At 40.7% G+C, this 23779-nt stretch overlaps 1 protein-coding gene across 1 annotated transcript in view; it reads left to right on the top strand.

Moving 5' to 3' along the window:
• The window catches only part of ADAMTSL3 (ADAMTS like 3), a 352536-nt gene that overhangs the window by 176128 nt on the left and 152629 nt on the right, over window positions 1–23779 (top strand). The window contains exons 8-9 of the mRNA XM_045448581.1: window positions 8441–8515; window positions 16395–16552. Coding sequence (XP_045304537.1) covers window positions 8441–8515; window positions 16395–16552 — 233 coding nt within the window. The remainder of the gene's footprint in view (window positions 1–8440; window positions 8516–16394; window positions 16553–23779) is intronic.

Below are 23779 nucleotides of genomic sequence, written 5' to 3'. Positions count from 1 at the left end.
GATTTTTTTCCAGTGTTAGTATGAGCTTAAGGATTTAAACATATTTCATGTGATCTGCTCCATTGCAGTTATTATTCTTATTAATGTTCAAATTGTCACATTTTTGCCCAGTTGGATACCCTTATGTTGACTCCCTTTCATGTAATTCCAGTTCGGTTCACATGACTCATGGCTTTGAGAGCTCCCATACTTTTGTTATTCCATAGTGTTCTAGGATTATCTGGTTCATTTTCTGACCCAGACCTGGACGGAACCATTTCTTTAAAGACGTGCTGGTTCTTTTTAGTGGGAAATGGTATTTGGAGACACCATATGGATGCATGGGTGTTCATTGCTACTGAGTTGGTTAATATTTTTTGGATTTTCAGGAGACAGACTAGGAATAAATACTAGGGTGTGTGTATATATATGTAATATTGTATATTAATATATTAACATTTTAATAAGTATATATATTAGCTATAAAATACCATTATAGTATATAATTAAATATTAATTAAAATGCAGGAAAACAGTTTATTTAATATCAATACTTTCTGAATTTTGGGGGAGTTATAGTGTTTTTCCCCAGTTTTATTGAAAAGTAAATGGCAAACATCACTGTATAGGTTTGAACCATACAACATGACTTACATATTTTGTGAAATGATTACCATAGAGGTTTAGCTAACATTCATCTTCTCATATGGATACAATAAAAAGAAAAGAAAGAAGAAAAGGAAAAAGGAAAAAAAATTCTCCTTGTGATGGGAAAATTTCTCCTATATGTTCTATATCACGGTTAGCTATCATCATCATGCTGTACATTACATCCCTAGTCTTAAATTTCTTGGAAATGGAAGCTTGTACCTTTTGATCACTTTCTTCCAATTCCCCCTCCCCTCTCCCTCTGTCTCTGGTAATCACAAGTCGGATCTCTTTGTCTATCGATTTGTTTTTAGACTCTGCATTTGAGTGGAATCATACAGTATTTGTTTTTCTCCATCTGACTTATTTCACTTAGCATTATGCCTTCAGGGTCCACCCATATTCTTGCAGATGGTCAGATTTCTGCATTTTTTATGGCTGAATAATATTCCAGTGTATGTATATGTGTGTGTGTGTACACATACATTTATATAGACATAGACATAGGCATAGATTGACTTACATCTGTTCATCTATTGATTTCCATGTCTTGACTTTTGTAAATAATGCTGCAGTGCTCATGCAGGTGCAGATATCTTTCTGGGTTAGTGTTTTCATTTCCTTTGGATATATTCCCAGAAGTGGAGTTGCTAGATCATATAATTGTTCTGGTTTTAGTTTTTTGAGGATCCTTCATACTGTTTTCCATGGTAGGTGTTACAATTTATAATCCCACCAACAGTGCAGAAGGGTTTCCTTTTATCCACATCTGTGCCAGCATTTGTTATCTCTTGTCTTTTTGATTCTGGCCATTCTGACAGGCATGAGGCGATGGCTCATTGTAGTTTTAATTTGTATTTTTCTGATGGCCAGGAGTGTTGAGAATCTTTTCAAGTACCTATTGGTCTTTCATATATCTTCTTTGGAGATACGACTATTCATGTCTTTTGCCCATTTTAAAACTGGGTTTTTGTTTGTTTGTTTTGCTATTGAGTTGTATGAATTCATTATAAATTTTGGATATTAACCCCTTATCAGATATATGGTTTGCAAGTATATTTCCCATTCCATAGGTTGTCTTTTCACTTTGATGATGGTTTCTTTTGCTATGCAAAACCTTTTTAGTTTGATGTAGTCCCATTTGTTTATATTTTATTTTATTGCTTGTGCAATAAAAATGTTGACAAGACCCATGTCAAAGAGCTGTTCCTATGTTTTTTTCCAGAGTTTCCTGGTTTCCCATTTAAATCTCTTACATTTAAATCTCTAATTCATTTCAGGTTAATTAAAAAAAAATAATGTTTATTTTTGAGAGAGAGACAGAGATCAAGCAGGGGAGGGACAGAGAGAAAGGTGGGGAGACACAGAATCTGAAGCAGGCCCCAGGCTCCGAGCTGTCAGCACAGAGCCCAAGGTGGGGCTCGAACTCACAATCTGTGAGATCATGACTTGAACTGAAGTTGGATGCTTAACCAACTGAGCCACCCAGGTGCCCCATTTCAGGTTAATTTTTGTTAATGGTGTAAGATATCGGCCCAGTTTCATTCTTTTATGTGTAAAAATCCAATTATTCCAACGCGTTTATTGAAGAGACCATCTTTGCTCCATTGAGTATCCCGGGCTCCATTGTCAAGTATTAGTTGACTGTATGTGCTTGGGTTTATTTCTGGGCTCTTAATACTTTTTGTTGGTCTGTTTGTGTTGTTGTTATTGTATACCACACTGTTTTAATAAGTGTAGCCTTTTAAGTCTAGCTTTGAAATCCAAAAGTTTGATGCCTCCTGCTATGTTCTTCCTTCTCAGGATTTCTTTGGCTATTTACGGTCTTTTGTGGTTCCATGTAAGTTTTAGGACTATTTTTTCTACTTGTGTAAAAAATGCTGTTGGAATCTTAAAGGGATTGTATCAAATCTATATATGGCCTTTGGTAGTATTGACATCTTAACAATACTAATTCTTCCAGCCCATGAACTTAAGATGCCTTTAGATGTATATGTATCTTCAGTTTCTTTCATCATGGTCTCGCAGTTTTCAGAGTAGAGATCTTTCACCTCCTTAGTTAAATTGATTCCTAAGTATTGTTTTTGATGCTATGGTAAATGAGATCAATTTCTTTACTTTTTTTTCAGATTTACTTTTAGTGTATAGAAGTGCTATTGATTTTTGTATGCTAATTTTGTATATTGCAACTCTACTGAATTTGTTATTAGATCAACATGTTTTTGGTCATGTCTTTGGATTTTCGAGATAGTTGACACTTGAACAGCAATGGGTTTGAACTGCATGGGTCCACTTATATGTGCATTTTTGTTTGGATAAATACAGTCCAGTCCTGTAAATGTATTTCCTCTTGCTATGATTTTCTTAATATTTTCTTTTCTTGAGCTTACTTTATTGTAAGAATGTAGTGTATAATACATGTATCATGAAAAATATGCATTCATCAACTGTTTATGTTTTTGGTAAGGCTTCTGGTCAAGAGTAGGCTATTAGCAGTTCAGTTTTTGAGGAAGTTATAGGCAGATTTTTGATGGCGTGAGTGATTGGTGTCCCTAATCTCTGCATTGTTCAAGGGTCTTTATATAAAATCATGTCACTTGCAAATAGAGACAGTTTTACTTCTTCTTTTCCAATTGTGATACCTGTTATCTCTTTCTTGCCTTGCTACTCCAGCTAGCACTTCCAGTGCTGTGTTGAATACAAGTGGTGAGAATGGGAATGTCTGTGTTGTTCCTGATCTTAGAGGAAAATTGAATGTGATGCTAGCTGTGGGCTTGTCATATATTGCCTTTAATATGTTGAGATATGTTCCTTCTATCCCTAATTTGTTAAGAGTTTTTATCATGAGTGGATCTTGAATTTGTTAGATGTGTTTTCTCTGTTTCTATTGAGATGATCATATGATTCTTTTCGTTTATTCTGTTAATGTGATGTATCACATTGTATATCGAACCGTCCTTGCATCCTAGGAAGATAAATCCCACGTGATTTTGGTGAACGATCATTTTAACGTGCTGCTGAATGTGGTATGCTAGTATTTTGTTGACAATTTTTTCATCTATATTCTTCAGGGATATTGACCTGTAATGGATTTTTCTTCTTGAATTTTTACTTAGACAATTTACAAATAATGGCATTAAAATTTTTTCTTTCCAATATATATTTTTATATGTTATTTGTTTTCTAATTACATTGAGTAAGAAAGTGATCCCCAGAAGAGCATGGAAAAAAATGGTGACGATAATCCTCATTTTGTTCCTGACTACATGGAAATAATTCTAATGTTTCACCACTAAGTCTGCTCATGCTTCTGATTCTTTATTAAATTAAGGATGCTTCCTTCTATTCCTGGCTTTAGTAAGAATCTTATAATGTATGCTGAATTTCATCAGATACCTTCTTATATTCATTTAATGATCATAACATTTAACTTTTTTGATCTCTTAATATAACCAATTATATTAACAGGTTTTTATCATGTTAAATCAATGGTTTTTAGCATATACTCTGTTTAGTCATGGTACATAATTCTTGTGATACAATCTGTAATTAATTTGCTTTGTTTTAGTTTTTATTTTTATATCTATGATCATAAATAAGATTTGGTTCATCTGTTTATTTTTGTGCTGTGTTTGGTTTGGGTATCTGAGTTATTTTACTTATATATTACTGAGAATCTTTCCATCTTCTTTTTTTTTTTAATTTTTTAACGCTTATTTATTATTGAGAGACAGAGAGACAGAGCATGAACAAGGGAGGGACAGTGAGAGGGGGAGACACAGAATCTAAAGCAGGCCCCAGGCTCTGAGCTGTCAGCATAGAGCCCGGTGCAGGACTCGAACCCACAAACCGCGAGATCATGACCTAAGCTGAAGTCAGATGCCCAACAGACTCCACCCAGGTGCCCCTCAGTCTTCTTTTTATGTGCAATGTACCTATTTACTTAAGGTTTTCCAAAACTCATCCAGTAAAACTTTTTGGCCCTGGTCCTTTTTCTCCTTTCCAGTTTCTATCTTCTTTTGTAAAAAATGTTACTAGCTTTATAATATTGTATTTGAAAAGTAACTCATCAGTACATTGCCATTATACAAAAGTCAAAAAATATAGAACTATGGTCTTCTTCAGTAATTTCTGGAACTTTGATCCCTTTCCCTAGAGTTAACCACTGTCAACAGTTTGGTGAAAACTCTTCCATGAATTTAAAGGATTAAATAATTAAAATTGCACTCTGTTGTTTACTGATATGCAATTGCATAGTGCTATGCATTCTCATATTATTATGTTTATACCATGTTATTCCATGTATCCATATACAACACAATGTATTATAATATATACATGTATATATTGCTATAAGTTACATATACACGGGGGCGCCCCTGGGTGGCTCAGTTGGTTGTGTGTCTGACTTTGGCTCAGGTCATTATCTCACAGTTTGTGGGTTTGAGCCCCACATCGGGCTCTGTGCTGACAGCTCAGAGCCTGGAACTGTTTCAGATTCTGCGTCTCCCTCTCTCTCTCTCTGCCCTTCCCCTGCTCATGCTCTGTCTCTCTCAAAAATAAATAAACATTAAAAAATTTTTTAAAAATTACATATACATGAGAATGCAATACTTATACACATGTACTTTATAATGAGTTTATGTCTTACACATTTTTAATGTGGTAAATTATGCATAACCTACAATTGATCATGTTAATCATTTTTAAAATTTTTTTTAATGTTTACTTATTTTTGACACAGAAAGAGACAGAGCGTGAGTGGGGGAAGGGCAGAGAGAGAGGGAGACACAGAAGCAGAAGCAGGCTCCACACTCTGAGCCATCAGCACAGAGCCTGATACAGGGCTTGAACCCACAAGCTGTGAGATCATGACCTGAGCAGAAGTTGGATGCTTAACCAACTGAGTCACCCAGGCTCCCCAGTCATGTTAATCATTTTTAAGTGTATCATTCAGTGGCATTAAATACGTTCACGTTGGTGTGTAACCATTATTACCACCATCTGTCTCCAGCCTTTTTTATCTTGCAAAACTGAAAGTCTGTACCCACTAAACAAACAAGAACTCTCCATTGTCTCCTACCCCAACTCCTGGTACCCACCGTTCTCCTTTCTGTCTCTGTGAACTTGACTACTCATACGAATGGAATTATACAATATTTATCCTTTTGTGACTGGCTTATTTCACGTAGCTTAACATCTTTGTGGTTCATCCGTGTTACACAGCATGTGTCAGAACTGCCCCCCTTTAAGGACGAATACTATTCCATTATATGTATTTACCACGTGGTGTCTTTCCACTCATCTGTGGATGGACACTTGGGTTGCTTCCGCCTTTGACTATTATAAATAATTTTGTAAACGCGGGTGTGCAAGTCTCTGTCTGAATCCCTGCTTTCAGTTCTTTGGGGTTTGAACCCAGACGTGGAATTGCTGAATCATATGGTAGTTCTGTATATAATATTTTGAGGAACTGTTCTTTCTGGTGGTAGAACCATTTTATATTCCCACAAATGGTTCATGGGTATTCTGATTTCTCCTCATCCTAAGGATTATTTTCTGGTTTTATTTTATGTTTTTTTCTTATAATGGCCATCCTAATAGGTATGAAGTGGGATCTCATTGTGGTTTTGCTTTGCATTTCCCTAAAGAGTAGTGATGTTGAGCATGTTTTTATGCACTTAATGACCATGTGTATATTCTCTTTGGAGAAATGTCTGTTCCAGTCCTTTGCTCGTTTTTACATTGGGTTGGTTGTTCATTGTTGAGTTGTACAAGTTCTTCGTATATTCTGGATATTAACCCCTTATCTGATATGTGATTTGTAAATATTTTCTCCCGTTCCGTTTTTATTCTTGTTCATAGTATCCTCTGATGCACAAAAGTTTAATTGTGATATAGTCCAATTTATTTGTTTTTATTTGTTGCCTGTGCTTTTGGTGTCTTATCCAAGAAATCATTGCCCACATATATTGTTTTTTAACTTCCCTTTTTCAGTCATCAGTATGTATGTTGGCTTTAATTCCACATCAAGTCCTATAGCTTCTTATCTTTACTTTTATCAGGTGTAGAGTATTCCTGAGTATGTGTGTATCACTGTTTGTTTCACCTCTCCCCTTAATAGTGGACATTTATTTATTTATTTATTTTTTAACTTTTATTTATTTTTGAGACAGAGAGAGACAGAGCATGAACTGGGGAGGAGCAGAGAGAGAGGGAGACACAGAATCTGAAACAGGCTCCAGGCTCTGAGCTGTCAGCACAGAGCCCGACGCGGGGCTCGAACTCACGGACCATGAGATCATGACCTGAGCCGAAGTCGGACGCCCAACAGACCAAGCCACCCAGGCGCCCCAATAGTGGACATTTAAATAGTGTTCATTGTTTTGTTTTGTTTTGCACCTATGTATATTAGGAACAAACAAACAAAATCTGGAAAGAATATTTATCCAAGTGTTAGAGGTGATAATCTCTGGGCAGCAGGATTAGAAATGGTTTTATCTCCTTACTTGTTTGCATTTTTTTCAATTTTCCGTAATAAACAGGTATTTTTATGTAATGAAAACTTACAGACAAGTCAGCAAACATAGTAACATCCTTTGATCCAACCATTTTGTCCCAGAATTTATCAAAAAAAAAAAAAAAATGTGTTCTCTGGAAGTTACACAAAAACAGTCTGTGCTCCAAGTAATTCATATCAATGATAACAGGCTGATATCATGGAGTAACAGACTTAATGTTCAAAGGGGGGACTGCTGGGGTAAAATTTTATACATGAGCCCAGATTATCATGTAGCCGTGAAAATTAATTTCAGAATGCGTAACAGCATGGAAGAAAAGAACATCTCTAAAGACTAGGATTTCCACAAGGTGATTACCTAGGCAAGGGATCTTCAGACTTTTTTCTGTGAAGGGCTAGATAGTAGAGAGATTAGGCCTGTGAGCCTTGCTCTCTTGCTTACAACCACCCAATCCTGCCTTTGTGGGTAAAGGACATAAGTGAATGAGTGTGGCCAGGCTTAGCCCGAGGGCCCTAGTGTGTGGACCACCGCCCATCAGAGCACTTGAATGAGGCCTGGAGATGGAGGCTGAACAGGTGGTAGCATTGATTTTAAACTTTAATTTAGTCTTTTAAAAATGCATTTAAGGGGCACCTGGGGGGCTCAGTTTGTTCAGCATCCAACTTCGGCTCAGGTCATGATCTCGTGGTTCTTGGGTCTGGGCCCTGTTTTGGGCTTTGTGCTGACGACTCAGAGCCTGAAGCCTGTTTTGGATTCTGTGTCTCCCCCTCTCTCTCTGCCCCTCCCCTGCTTGTGCTCTTTCTCTTTCTCCCTCAAAAATAAATAAACATTAAAAAAAAGTTTTAGGGACGCCCGGGTAGCTCAGTCGGTTAAGTGTCCGACTTCAGATCAGGTCATGGTCTCATAGTTCGTGAGTTCAAGCCCTGCCTTGGGCTCCGCACTGATGGTGCAGAGCCTGCTTGGGATTCTCTCTCTCTGTCTCTCTCTCTCTCTCTCTCTCTCTCTCTCACTGCTCCTTCCCAACTCACTCTTTCTCTCTCTCTCTCTCTCTCTCTCTCTCAAAATAAATAAATAAATAATAACTTAAAATTTTTTTAATGCATTTAGATAAAATTATGAGTAGTATTAATATGCCTTCCACACAGTAAGTGCTTTCCAGAGATTGCTTGATAATAAGACAAAAATGTGGTTAAAGAACCCTTTGCAAATACCCCCAGTTTTCACTGACTTGCTTATGTTGTTAGGCCTTTCACGCACAAGGTTTACTGTATTTGTCTTGTGTTCTTTCCCAGGGGAAGAAAATGTGATTGCTGTTCCTTTAGGCAGTCGAAGTGTAAGAATTACACTGAAAGGACCGGCCCATCTTTGTAAGTACAATTTAATCTTGACATGTTTTTATTTCCTGATAGTTTATGTAGCCAAAACAAAAATCTTCCATTGTGTTCTCAGGTAGGTAGGCAAACGTCTCAAGGATTTTGCCAACCACTCTGAAATCGTCTCCATCACTAGGGAATGATCAATACCCTGAATTTTTCTGTTCTCCTCCCCCAGGGCACGGAAATATACCAGTCGGAATTAATCCCCTTGTGGGAGAAGAAATGGAGTTACAACGAGGATAAACTATTTTTACATGGAGATTAGAATGGGGTTCAAGAGTTTTCTAGAAATTTCAACAGTTTGGGACAAAAAGAATTTTTTTAAACCCAGAACCATATCAGTGATTATGGCTGGAAAGTATAAGCTTTGTTGCTAGAACATCACAACATCGGGTCCAGGGGCTGCGAGAGTAAACACTGGTTTCCCAGAATACTGAGTTTGAAATGATAGAAGATTGCCGCTATATTGTTTCTTTGGCCAGAGTCAGATGGCATCTCCTCTGCCTTTGTCTTCTGTTCTCTTAGGACCTAAAAGAACAGGAAATACCAAAGTTTGCTTCTTTTCCAAGGTCTCCTTGTGGCCAGAGGCAGGACTTCCTCAGTCTTATTCTCAGGAGAATGGGTTTGTGCCAAGACTGGCTCCCTGGCCTTGAGGAAGCTTACTGAGTTCAGCAATCTCTTTCCTTAAAAGTACAAACCAGTATTTATAACTATTTTAAAGGTACACAAATCAAGGTCCACTGCCTCCAAGTGCTACACAGTTTTTGCCATTTTTCTTCTGAGCCGCTGTCCTAGATTTTTTATTATAAAATTTTCTCTGGGCCACAAGCATCTTACATCTTTGGTAGCTTTTAAATGTGTGTGTGTGTGTGTGTGTGTGTGTGTGTGTGTATTTTGAATTCATTCAAACCAGAAATGTTCTCTGAGAAAAGGTGATGTCAAAATGTTTAAGTAAACATGTTTAAGGGGCGCCTGGGTGGCGCAGTCGGTTGAGCGTCCGACTTCAGCCAGGTCACGATCTCGCGGTCCGTGAGTTCGAGCCCCGCGTCGGGCTCTGGGCTGATGGCTCAGAGCCTGGAGCCTGTTTCCGATTCTGTGTCTCCCTCTCTCTCTGCCCCTCCCCCGTTCATGCTCTGTCTCTCTCTGTCCCCCAAAAAATAAATAAACGTTGAAAAAAAAATTAAAAAAAAAAAAAAGTAAACATGTTTAAGATCACCAGTAATATAGATTAAAATCTTGAAAAGAAAAAAACCCAAGAAATTCTGCAGTACATTATGATCTAAATCAGAGAAGCAAGAGAATGTCTTTGGGGCAGTAAGGGTGAATAATTGTTTGAAAGGTTTTTTTTTTTTTTTTTTTTTTTTTTTACCCTTAACTTCATTTTATGAATTATGACCAGAAGAGTGTGACCAATATTTTTTAACTAAAATACCAAAATGTTTACAGTCATATAATGGTTACTTTATTCAAGGCTTTCTCTGCAAGGAAGCATCACAACATTCTCTCAGCTTCTTTTGAAAATGGCTTACAGCCTAGAGCTCTTGATGAGAGTAAATCTTCATCCTTACAAATGTGAACTTGGTTTTTTGAAAACAGGTAAAAATCGTTCAGATCCAAGTTTTGTGGAACATTTGAGGGATCCCATTGTGACATACAATTCTGGATTCAAAACTACAAAGTGCTGAGTGTTAATAGTAGCATTATTCATAATAACCATAAAGTGAAACCAGCCCAAATGTCCATCACCTGATGGATGGATAAATACAATGTGGCGTATGTAGAACATTACTTTGCTGTAGCAGACAACGAAGGACCGACCTGTGCTACAATGTGGATGGCCGTTGAAAACATGTGAAAGAAGCCAGATGCTAAGGGCCACATATTACATGATTCCATTTATGTCTAATGTCCAGAATAAGCAAATCTATGGGGACAGAAAGGAGACTGATGGTTGCCTGGGGCTTGGGGGAGTCAGATTCGTGGGGAGATGGGGGCATGACTGCTCGTGGGTATAGGATTTCCTTTGGGATGACAAAAAATGTTCTAAACTTAGAGCATGGTGATGTTTTCACAACTCTGTGAATGTACTGAAATCATTAAACTACAGTTTAAATGGGCAGATTTTATGGCATGTGAATTTTATGGCATATCAAAAAGATGTTTAAAAAATCTTCAGCAACTGGGCCCAATTTTCTCATGATGCTCAAGGCAGTTCCCCAAAATTCAGCTGCGAAAAGCAAAAATGGGTTTGTAAGTTCCAAAACCAGAATAGGTAGACGGTAAACAGAATAAGTAAAAATGAATACTTTGAGGGAAAATATTCATTTACATGCAAATATGTTCTGGCATACTAAATATAACTTTATACTCAAAACTGGCACTGTTCCAAGAACAGGGCTCAAAAATGTTCCCATTTCTCCCAAGGTGACAGAGCTGTTGTTTGGAACATTTCTCCTTCTGAACAGTCTTGCAATTGACTCTGGAAGGGTTTCTGAAAGTTCTCGTTCTCTGCTGATGATTACAACTGGCTTCGTTTACAAAGGATTTAGTTAGCATTTCTGAACATCTAAATATAGAAGTGGTTTTATTTTCTTGATTTATACAACTGTTTTCTTAATTTTTTATTTGAAACAAAGATACATTCCTGAAATAAAGCTTACTTTGCTGAAATAAATCATTCTTTGAAGATCTGCATTAACTACAACCTTCCAAAAGGCTACATCATTAAGAACTGAGAACACTCAGTAATGTTAATGTCAGTCTCTTTGCTGTGGAATGGAATTTAATTACAGAATGTCTGTCTTACCTGCCTGGAGGTGTTCAGATCCTAAATTTCCAGTCCTGTCCAAAGCCTGGCCCCAACATAGTCCCCCATTTCCCTAAAACATCAAAAATGGAAGCAATAAAAGGATTCCTGGGAAGGAGATTTTATTATAGCAAAGCTTTGGCATTAAATGTGTTTGACTAGCAGTAAATGTGAGAAGGCATGGTGCCATAAACTGAAAACCTGCATTATTGGTAAAAAGAATCATTTTTGACCATGTGTAGACATGTACAGTTGACCTTGAACAATGTGGGGGTTAAGGGCACCAACCCCTGCACAGTGGAGAATCTGCGTAAAACTTTTGACTTTTGACCGGATTGAACCACCAACAGCCTATTGTTGAGCAGAAGACTTACCGGCAACTTAAATAGTCAGTTAACACATATTTTATATATTATCTGTTTTATATACAGTATTCTTACAATAAGGTCAGCCAGAGAGAAGAAAATGTGATTAAGAAAGTCTTAAGGAAGAGAAAACACACAGACAGTACTGGGACTGTTTCTTGAAAATAGATCCCTGTATCAGTGGACCTGGGCGGTTCAAACCCGTGTTGTTAAAGGGTCGACTCTAAAAATACAAGCGTAGGGGCGCCTGGGTGGCTCAGTCGGTTAAGCGTCCGACTTCGGCTCAGGTCACGATCTCACGGTCTGTGAGTTCGAGCCCCGCGTCGGGCTCTGGGCTGATGGCTCAGAGCCTGGAGCCTGCTTCCGATTCTGTGTCTCCCTCTCTCTCTGCCCCTCCCCCGTTCATGCTCTGTCTCTCTCTGTCCCAAAAATAAATAAACGTTGAAAAAAATAAAAAAATAAAAATAAAAAATTAAAATCGGGGGGCGCCTGGGTGGCGCAGTCGGTTAAGCGTCCGACTTCAGCTCAGGTCACGATCTCGCAGTCCATGAGTTCGAGCCCCGCGTCGGGCTCTGGGCTGATGGCTCAGAGCCTGGAGCCTGCTTCCGATTCTGTGTCTCCCTCTCTCTCTGCCCCTCCCCCGTTCATGCTCTGTCTCTCTCTGTCTCAAAAATAAATAAAAAACATTAAAAAAAAAATTAAAAATACAAGCGTAGATGCATAGTGACCAAAGGAAATGACTAGTGAGTCTGGTCGCATGTACTCTAAACGCAGCACTACTCGAAACCTAAGTTTGATGTATTTCTGACTGCCATAGCTGTGTGAACGCTCAGTATGTTTACCTAACAGGACTTTAGTGGCCTGGGAATTTAAGGAGACCTTTTGAGGATGGTTAGCAGAAGGCTAACCTCTTTTGAAAGAGAGATGCCTGGACTGGTGCGTCTCCGTGCACACCCTTCCGCTGGAAGCAGCTAGAAGCTTCCATCATGTTTGTAGATATCTCTCTGATAAACAACTGGAATGAATCAGAATATTTATTTATGTATTTATTATTTTTTAGATGTTTATTTATTTTGAGAGAGAGACAGTGTGAACAGGGGAAGGGCAGAGAGAGAGAAAGAGAGAGAGAGAGACAGAATTGGAGGCAGGCGCCAGGCTCCGAGCTGTCAGCACAGAGCCTGACATGGGGCTGGAACTCACGAACCAGGAGATCATGACCTGAGTCAAAGTCAGATGCTTCACCAGCTGAGCCACCCAGGTGCCCTGGATCAGAATATTTAAAGGCACCATCATAGACTTGAGCTGTGAAGATTTGGGGAATTTGAAAGCATCTTGACTTCTGATTCTACTTTCATCTGTTGGAGACCGCACATCATCTTTGTCTTCACTCTTCTCTGCAACCCCCCACCGTTTTAAGCCTGAGGAGGAGAAAGAAGTCAGCGGTGGACAGCAGGGCTGAAGGCACATACCCTCTGCCTTTAGTGGCGGGTATGTTTAGGGGCTTCCTGGTCTCCACCCAGGACAAGCCCTCTTGCTGCAGAAACCACGGAGGGGTCCGGAAAAGCTCTATCAGCTGAAGGGCCGTGTGCGTTTCTTAGAAGCCACGAATCGTACATCATCACAACATAGGGCTGCAGGCAAATACAGCAGAAAGCTCAAAATTAATAAACACTTGAAAATGGATTTACAAGTCAACACATCATCTGAATTGTTGCTTTCCACCAGTCTCCGCCTCGCCTGTGGATTCATCACAGTGGCTCTGTTAGTCCATATCATCTGAATCACTTGTATCCATGATCTCCACTTTCATGAAATCCCTTCCCCTGTCTTTAGTCGCCCACTTTTGACTCCTACACAGTAGCGATCAGAGAACCTGCCTTCCACGTCCTACCTATGCAGCCAGCATTTGCAACCTAGAGAGCTGGAAACCTTCTGAAAAAAAAAAAACCAAAAAGCCATAAAGACAGTTTTTTCACGAGCATATATGTGTCAGTGGAGGGAAAGAGTGGTTTGGATAATTCACCTGCCCTTGAAAAAAGGGCAAAAAGAGTGGGTTTGCTCCCTGAAGTTCTCATGCCCTTGCCACTAACAGTCCTGGACACTGTCCAAGTAATGGAATAGATTTGATAGCAAAAAAACCCAAAACACCAGGACCAGACTAACAGAAACGCTGGCCTTTGGTTTTCAAGGCTGGATGTCCGACAGGCCTTCCCCTTCCTCCCAGATTCCGGCATCTCTGCTGTGACTCCGCATTCCGTTGACACTTAGGAGGCTGTGATCCTAGCAGAGGCTAACGCAGTGCTGAAGCAACCCCAGCACAGCCGTGGAAGCCGCTGAACACTATCTGCATTTAACCTCAACTCATTTCAGGCTGAACCTCTGTCTAGAAGCTCGGTGTCTTTCAAGCCCTCTGTGTGGATGGATTTTGTCCAGTCTCGCCGTGTGTTTTGATGTTGCCAGAATGCTCACTGTTGCTCCTCCTTTACTGCAGAGGGATAATCCATGCAGTGTGGGGCCTTCTTACTATCTCTAGTGTCCCATCTTTGTTTTTCTGACAGCTCACTTTGTAACAGTTTTATATCTTCATTGGAACCAGGAAATGAATTTAATCTCACGCTTTCCAAAAATCCACTGTGGTCGTAGCGATCAGGGCCAACGTGGTTGGGGTTTTGTGTGCCTGAGAGTAGCCGGCAGTATTCTTCGACCGCTAATGACTCCTGTAGATCAAGGAGCTCTGAATTTTCCCAGAAAAGTTCCCAGCCTGCCTGTCAGGCATAATCAGGGATGTCTCCTAATGCGTGTTATGCAGTCTGTCCAGGGCTCTTGGATTCCCACAGATGCTCCAGAGAGCAGAGAGAAATCAAAGGAAAACAGCCAAACACAGCCGCGTGCAGATCGCAGCCCCCAATGCCAGACGGTTTTGTTGTGTTTTCTCAGCTTTCCTGGGGCTCGGGTTCTGTCGTGTCCTTGGTTCAAGGTGGTCGAAGGGCCATTGAATATGCATGAATCAAGTATAGGTTTCAGAGCAGAAGATCTGTGATATTGTCTGTTCTGACTCCACATTTTAGAAACAAGACAGTGAAAACCCAAGGCAGAGACGGAAAGAGAGCTGGGGTCAGAAATGCATGTGCCCCGGGCCCTGGCCACACCTTTTTAAAAAATTTTTAGCGTTTATTCATTTTTGAGAGACAGAGAGAGACAGAGCATGAGCAGGGAAGGGACAGAGAGAGGGAGACACAGAATCTGAAACAGGCTCCAGGCTCTGAGCTGTCAGCACAGAGCCCGACGCGGGGCTCAAACTCATGGACCGCGAGATCATGACCTGAGCTGAAGTCGATGCTCAACCGACCGAGCCACCCAGGCGCCCCTGAATTTTTTTTTTTTTTTTTAACCTTAGACCAGAAAGAAATATCCTTTACAAAAAGTAGAAATGCTGTTTTGGTTCAACTGTTGACATTTTTCTGTAGGAGGTCTAAAAGCCCTTCTGTTCGTATAAAAGCAAATGTGAATGAAGAGATAACATGCGGGGGAGAGATCTTTGTGGTGATGAAATAGTGCTGTGTCTCCATCCCGGTGATGTGTGATAAAATGGCATAGGAATGCACATGTTTTACCAATGTCGATTTCCTGGTGTTCATACTGCAATGTAGTTATTATATAAGATGTAACTGAACCCTTGGGCAAAACGGTGCATAGGACCTCTCTAGTATTTTTGCAACTTCCTGTGAATCTATATTTCAATATGAAAACTTTACTTGAAAAAAGAAAAAAGCAAGTTCAAAATTCACGGTGGTTTTGTCCAAATAAAAGACTGGGCTTAAGATCTTCTCAAGGGGCGCCTGGGTGGCGCAGTCGGTTAAGCGTCCGACTTCAGCCAGGTCACGATCTCACCATCCGTGAGTTCGAGCCCTGCGTCGGGCTCTGGGCTCATGGCTCAGAGCCTGGAGCCTGTTTCCGATTCTGTGTCTCCCTCTCTCTCTGCCCCTCCCCCGTTCATGCTCTGTCTCTCTCTGTTCCAAAAATGAATAAACGTTGAAAAAAAAATTAAAAAAAAAAAAAAAAAGATCTTCTCAATGGATGATCAAATGAATAACATATCTTTACTTTGAATAATAGCGACATCATGAAAAAGTATGAAGAAAGAGATGTTTTCTCTTTCCCCTTATTGCGGGAATGGCTCCAAATTGTTGCGTAGACCCAATTGGACCTCACACCTTTGTGGACGACTAAAAAGCTTGCATATGTATCCCACCAATCTGAGTCCATGTAAGCTAAGTGGCTGTGTTGATATTGTGTTGCTATCACTGTGGTAGGGTCCCCTCCCTAAGGAAAAAACAAAAACTCAAGGCAGCCTGGCTATACGTGTATGTGACAACATCCCTCACGACCTTGTAACATGAGACCGCTTAATCAGACTGCATGTTTGTGTGTTACCATCTATGGGAGACAAAGAAAGAGAAAATGTATAAGAACCTCTGCCTCGTGGCGTTCGGGGCTCAGTTCTTCAGGTATGAACTCAACTGAGCTGTGCTGGCACAAATAAAGTTAATTCCTGGAAAGAAAAGCCTCGCTGTCACGACTCTCGGTGCGAGAATCCTGCTACTTCCTATGCTGGTATACGTGTAGTGAAATAATTTTTGAAATAGAACGAATGCTTTCAAGATAGTTCTCTCATTTCACTTCTGTTTTTAAATTTTAGTTATCGAATCAAAAACACTTCAAGGAAGCAAAAGAGAACACAGCTTTAAGAGCCCTGGAGTTTTTGTTGTAGAAAACACCACAGTTGAATTTCAGAGGGGCTCGGAGAGGCAGACCTTTAAGATCCCAGGACCTTTGATGGCTGATTTCATTTTCAAGGTACGATGCGCCTTTTCTCAAATGTCCTGCATCTGAAGCTCCTCACATCTTGAATTTTTGAAACACTGCGTTTGTTTACCAGGAAGTCATCAGTGATTGTTTCTACACTGAGCGCGTATCACGAGTCTTTCCATCTTGGCAGTGGCTTCCTAAAAATTGTTCATCTCCCTCTAGTTTCTGCTCCTCAACCCCACCAGTTAAGAACAAACCTCACTTTTTTTAGGGGAGGGATTGTTTTTGCATTTATAGACTCTGGTTGTGTTCAGTTTCAAACCTCTAGGCGGAGTTTCATGAAAATGGTCAACGGTTCAATGCTGCATGTCCTAATGTGTTGTGTGTGCTGTCTCCTTGCAGAGAAAATGGGGGCTCATCCCTTTCCTTCCTGGTTTATTTCCTCAGTTGTATCTCATCACATGCGCTCATTGGGCATGTCATAGGGGTCCTTCTAAGAACTCTTCTTGTTTCTAACCCTGAGCCTCTGTCCCCTCTCTGGGCGAATCAGGGTGCATCTTTCCTCAGAGGATATGAAATAGAGTGGCCAATATATTTCCAAGGTAACACAGTGTGAAAATTCTTCTGATGAAACTGAAAATACCGAAGACATGAAGAAAAGAAAGGGCATTTCCGTGGGTGGTTTTGTCCCAACCCTTTTCAGAAACTCATTCCAAACGAAAATGGAGAAAAGCAAGTAACGGCCCGGAAGGGCTTTACCCGTGCACTCAATGCCTTCGAAAGACCTGTCCGTGTACCACATAATTATCTGTCACAGAATGTTCCTGGTTGCACACCGGTGTCCTGTGCTCCAGATTCAGCCTGCAGTGTGACCAGCCAGGCATTGAGCTGCACAGTGTTGTTTCTTTGAGACTGAGTTGTACATGGTCGACATTTAAAAATCGAGGAATTTAACATAAAACTATCAGCTATTTTTATGCTTCTCTTTAAAATGGGAAGATGGAACTCCTAGTTCACATTTGGTCCTAGCAAGAACTGGCTGCAGCAGGTTACCAGGGGCTTCCCCATCAGGGCACACTCTGTCCGCGCCGTGGTCCCCACTGCTCCCTGTTGTGTTCCTGACTTTGAAGGCATGAGCGTCGGTTTACAGACATGTAGGTCGCCTTTCACAGACACTCCTTGCTGTTCACAGATGTGTAAGTGACTTCTGTGTCAGACCCTTAAAGCATTAAGCCAGTGTTAGTTTTGGACAATCGCATTTTTAAAAGGCTTTTGGGAAGTATGATTGTCATGTTCCTTTCCTTCTATTCTTTCTCTCGGGCGCACTGTTATGCCAAAGTTCTGTGCTGCTTTTGCCCCTGAGGGTTTTCCCATTTGATTCTCAAGTAGTTAAAGTACACCCTTGCATGCACGCGCACACACGCACACACACACTCACACACACACGCACACATCTGCACACACGTGCATGCACACACATGCATGCACACATCCACACACATGCATTCACACACGCACCCCCATGCACTCACATCTGCACACACATCTGCACACGCATGCACACATGCACGCGCACATCCACACACACACATCCACACACACATGCATTCACACATGCACACATGCACGCACATAGGCACCTTTTCTTTTTTTAATCCTGTTTTCATTCCTTCTTAGACAACGTGTGTTCTTCTCAGGTCATCTTGGAGATCTCTGCATGGGAGGTCCTTGTAAAATGATGAAATGGAAGGAATAGCCACAAAGGTCACCCTTTCAAGATATTGTTTGGTTGCAGCATCAACATGGAAAATATACTTTTTATTGTCACCATGCATAAAAAAACCACATACACATAAACCATATATTTCTACAGGTTGGTGTGTGTACATTTTTTTTTTTTAAGATTTGAGAGGATGTGGGGCACCTGGGTGGCTCAGTTGGTTAAGCGTCAAACTCTTGATTTTGGCTCAGGTCATGATCTCATGGTTCATGAGATCAAGCCCCACGTCAGGCTGTGTGCTGACAATGCAGAGTCAGCTTGGGATTCTCTCTGCCCCTCTCTCTCTGCCTTTCCTCCCCCCTCTCAAAATAAATAAACATTAAAAAAAAGATTTGAGAGGATACTGAAAACATAAAAAAACTGAAAACATAAACGATGGCTATTTTATTTTATTTTTTATATTACCGTTTTTGTCATTTATTTCTTTTTTTAAATATGAAATTTATTGTCAAATTGGTGTCCTGAGAAACGATGGTTATTTTATTTATTTTTTTTCAATATATGAAGTTTATTGTCAAATTGGTTTCCATACAACACCAGTGCTCATCCCAAAAGGTGCCCTCCTCAATACCCATCACCTACCCTCCCCTCCCTCCCACCCCCCATCAACCCTCAGTTTGTCTTTTTTTTTAATTTTTTTTTTACATTTATTTATTTTTGAGAGACAGAGTGAGACAAAGTGAGAGTGGGGGAGGGGCAGAGAGAGAGGGAGACACAGGATCAGAAGCAGGCTCCAGGCTCTGAGCTGTCAGCACAGAGCCGGATACGGGGCTCAAACCCACAGACCGTGAGATCATGACCTGAGCCGAAGTTGGACGCTCAACCGACTGAGCCACCCAGGCGCCCCTTACCTCTTTTTTTTTTCCTTCCCCTCCTCCATGGGTTTCTGTTAAGTTTCTCAGGATCCACATAAGAGTGAAACCATATGGTATCTGTCTTTCTCCGTATGGCTTATTTCACTTAGTATCACACTCTCCAGTATCCATTCATCTGTTGATGGACATTTAGGCTCTTTCCATAATTTGGCTATTGTTGAGAGTGCTGCTATAAACATTGGGGTACAAGTGCCCCTATGCATCAGTACTCCTGTATCCCTTGGGTAAATTCCTAGAAGTGCTATTGCTGGGTCATAGGGTAGGTCTATTTTTAATTTTTTGAGGAACCTCCACACTGTTTTCCAGAGTGGCTGCACCAATTTGCATTCCCACCAACAGTGCAAGAGGGTTCCCATTTCTCCACATCCTCTCCAGCATCTATAGTCTCCTGATTTGTTCATTTTGGCCACTCTGACTGGTGTGAGGTGATATCTGAGTGTGGTTTTGATTTGTATTTCCCTGATGAGGAGCGACATTGAGCATCTTTTCATGTGCCTGTTGGCCATCTGGATGTCTTCTTTAGAGAAGTGTCTATTCATGTTTTCTGCCCATTTCTTCACTGGATTATTTGTTACTCGGGTGTGGAGTTTGGTGAGCTCTTTATAGATTTTGGATACAAGCCCTTTGTCTGATATGTCATTTACAAATATCTTTTCCCATTCCGTTGGTTGCCTTTTAGTTTTGTTGGTTGTTTCCTTTGCTATGCAGAAGCTTTTTATCTTTATAAGGTCCCAGTAGTTCATTTTTGCTTTTAATTCCCTTGCCTTTGGGGATGTGTCAAGTAAGAAATTGCTACGACTAAGGTCAGAGAGGTCTTTTCCTGCTTTCTCCTCTAGGGTTTTGATGGTTTCCTGTCTCACATTCAGGTCCTTATCCATTTTGAGTTTATTTTTGTGAATGGTGTGAGAAAGTGTTCTAGTTTCAACCTTCTACATGTTGCTGTCCAGTTCTCCCAGCACCATTTGTTAAAGAGACTGTCTTTTTTCCATTGGATAGTCTTTCCTGCTTTGTCAAAGATTAGTGGCCATACGTTTGTGGGTCTAGTTCTGGGGTTTCTATTCTATTCCATTGGTCTATGTGTCTTTTTTTTTTTTTGTGCCAATACCATGCTGTCTTGATGATGACAGCTTTGTAGTAGAGGCTAAAGTCTGGGATTGTGATGCTTTGGTCTTCTTCTTCAAAATTCCTTTGGCTATTCGGGGCCTTTTGTGGTTCCATATGAATTTTAGGATTGCTTGTTCTAGCTTCGAGAAGAATGCTGGTGCAATTTTTATTGGGGTTGCATTGAATGTGTAGATAGCTTTGGGTAGTATTGACATTTTGACAATATTTATTCTTCCAATCCATGAGTATGGAATGTTTTTCCATTTCTTTATATCTTCTTCCATTTCCTTCATAAGCTTTCTATAGTTTTCAGCATACAGATCTTTTACATCTTTGGTTAGGTTTATTCCTAGGTATTTCATGCTTCTTGGTGTAATTGTGAATGGGATCAGTTTCTTTATTTGTCTTTCTGTTGCTTCATTATTAGTGTATAAGAATGCCACTGATTTCTGTACATTGATTTTGTATCCTGCGACTTTGCTGAATTCATGTATCAGTTCTAGCATACTTTTGGTGGAGTCTATTGGATTTTCCATGTATAATATCATGTCATCTGCAAAAAGTGAGAGCTTAACTTCATCTTTGCCAATTTTGATGCCTTTGATTTCCTTCTGTTGTCTGCTGATGCTAGAACTTCTAACACTATGTTAAACAACAGCGGTGAGAGTGGACATCCCTGTCGTGTTCCTGGTCTCAGGGAAAAAGCTCTCAGTTTTTCCCCATTGAGGATGATGTTAGCTGTGGGCTTTTCATAAATGGCTTTTATGATCTTTAAGTATGTTCCTTCTATCCCGACTTTCTCGAGGGTTTTTATTAAGAAAGTTTGCTGAATTTTGTCAAAGGCCTTTTCTGCATCAATTGACAGGATCATATGGTTCTTATCTTTTCTTTTATTAATGTGATGTATCACATTGATTGATTTGCGAATGCTGAACCAGCCCTGCACCCGAAACGATGGTTATTTTAGAAGGGATAGGTGCTTTGGGGGGAGTGATCTTAGCTTTATTTACAGTATTCTGATACTTGAAACAATTCTTTTTAATACAACTTTTTAAAAATGTTTTTATTTTTATTTTTGAGACAGAGAGAGAGAGAGAAAACATGAGCAGGGGAGGGGCAGAGAGAGAGGGAGACACAGAATCCGAAGCAGGCTCCAGGCCCTAAGCTGTCAGCACAGAGCCTGACGCGGGGCTCGAACCCACAGACTGCGAGATAATGACCTGAGCCGAAGTCGGATGCTCAACTGACTGAGCCACCCAGGCGCCCCTAAAACAATTCTTAACAAGAAGAACACAGTCATATATCACCTGCATAATTAAAAATTCTTTTACACCTTCTGGCCCAAATTCTGTGTTCACCCCCTAATAGAATATATTTCAGTGACATGTTGCCCCAGTCTGAATTAGTACTATTTTCTGTTTTCCTCTCTGGGTTCTGGTTTTCTCAGATTTAATAAACAATTCTGGGCTTTAACTTCAACTCCTGGAAAGCTTTTGATCTCTCTTGATGGAAAGCCTTTTAAATATATATATATATATATCCATCAAAGAAGGTGTTGCATACAACTGTCTGAGTCACACATAACCGGAGCCTGGTTTTCGTGCCTGCGGCCATTTTCTTTCATAAATGTGGTGTGCGCTTGGTGGGAGAGAATTTGGCAAAATCAGACACCGTGATGAGGCAGTATGACTCTGGTGTTGTTTTTTTCCCTGACTTATAAGCTTGTCCAAATAATGTGGGTTTCTAGGAAATATACTTTTCCATCGGTTACTTTTTCTATTCTCTTTTTCCCCCTTTTTTCTTTCTTCTTCTTCTTTTTTTTTTTCTGGGAACACTGTACTTTTACCCAGCCTGGGTTGTCGCTAACGGGGGGAGCTCCGGTTCCGCTCACATCTTCGCGGCTCATCATGCCATCGGGTGTGGCTGCAGTTGGGGAAGTTGAAAGTGCGCATGAGGTCGCCAACGATGGGCGGCAATTGCTGTATCTCTTCCCATTCCCATCAACCGAGAGCAGCTGGTCTAAAAATGGAACATCTGACTTCAACCCAGGCTGTGGAGAGGAGACCGGCTCTGCCCGCTCAGTGCCAACAGAGCACAGTCATGGGTGCGCCCGGGGATACTGAGGCACACTCTTTCATACAGGCACAGATTAGACCTTACTTCATGGACTTGTAATAAACAGACTGTTAGAAACCATTATATTCTAACATCACGAGTAACGTCTGAAGGCCTCGGTGGGATGTCAGATTCTTCTGTGGCTCTTGTTCAGATTATAAAGCCTAGCAATCCACTGCACCAGTGAGACAAAAAAAAAAAAAAAAAAAAGTCTTTCTCCTTTTTCAGAAGCTATATTTTCATGATTGGACCATTCTTGAAAATGACACTTTTTTTTCCTTCCCAGTGGATTTATGTATTTTTGTTTTCCCGAATGACCTTTTTCTCATGGATGACCTTCATCACAGTGCTACTGGGTCACGGTATTTTCTGTTAGCGCCCCTCAAGTGTTCGTATTTCACTTTTCGAATGTGTGTATGCTGCCACCAGGTAGCAGTAGAGAGTCCTGATCGGGTACTTCATGTCTAGGCCGTGTTGATTGGAGGGTACTGTAGGCACTATCTGTTCCGGGAGAACTTTCTGAACAGTTGCCTCTGTGAGTAGATGTTTGTGAATATCAATTTCAGGAGTATGCCCATGAGAACAAAACGAAATGGTTTTCGTAAAGACCTCTCTTTGCATGGTTCACCACTTTGTGCTGGTGGCTTCCCTCTCTTTTGCAACATATCCATCTTAAGGGAGGGGAAAAGAAGCTCTTCTTCCTTGTGGTCTGCAACCTTCCTCTTTATTCCAGATATCTGTCATCTTTCTCCCACTCAGATATTTTGTGTGTCTGCGGGAAAAGGTTTTCTGATATCTCTTCCCACTCATTTTCAGCCAGGCAAGCCTCTGCCGTCAGTTTCCCCCAACCTCAGCTCTAGATACGTGTTATGTTCTCTCTTTACACCGTCTCTCCTTTCTTTATGGGCAGTTATGAAAGCACCTCTGCGTGATCCAAGGACGCAAAGATTTGAAACGGTCTGTCCTCCTTTATTGCAAAGAGCAGGTGTCTGCAATGTGGTGCAGACAGTGACTGAATTTGCATATTCACAGGTATTTCAGAACACAGCAAGACACAGTTGTGAGGGTCGGTTCCTGTGCTAGGTTCCCGAGGCTCTTGTGAAAGCACCTTTGTAAACTCGGTGGCTTGAAGGACAACAGATAGTCGTTGACTCCCAGTTCTGAAGGCTACACATCCAAGATCAGGGTGTGGGCAGGATTGATTCCTTCTGAGGGCTGAGGGAGAGTCTGTTTCATGCCCCTCCCCCAGCTGCTTGTGTCCTCGAGCATTCTCCCTTGGCCTTCTCTGTCTGGGCATGTCTGCCTCTGCACCCACACATTTCCCCTTTCTCTGAGGACAGCAGCCATTTTGGATTGGACCCACCCTAACGACCTCACATTCACTTTACTAGATCTGCAAAG

The sequence above is a fragment of the Leopardus geoffroyi genome, chromosome B3 (genome assembly GCF_018350155.1).
Source record: "Leopardus geoffroyi isolate Oge1 chromosome B3, O.geoffroyi_Oge1_pat1.0, whole genome shotgun sequence".
NCBI lineage: Eukaryota > Metazoa > Chordata > Mammalia > Carnivora > Felidae > Leopardus > Leopardus geoffroyi.
This window is presented reverse-complemented; position numbering and strand designations above follow the sequence as displayed.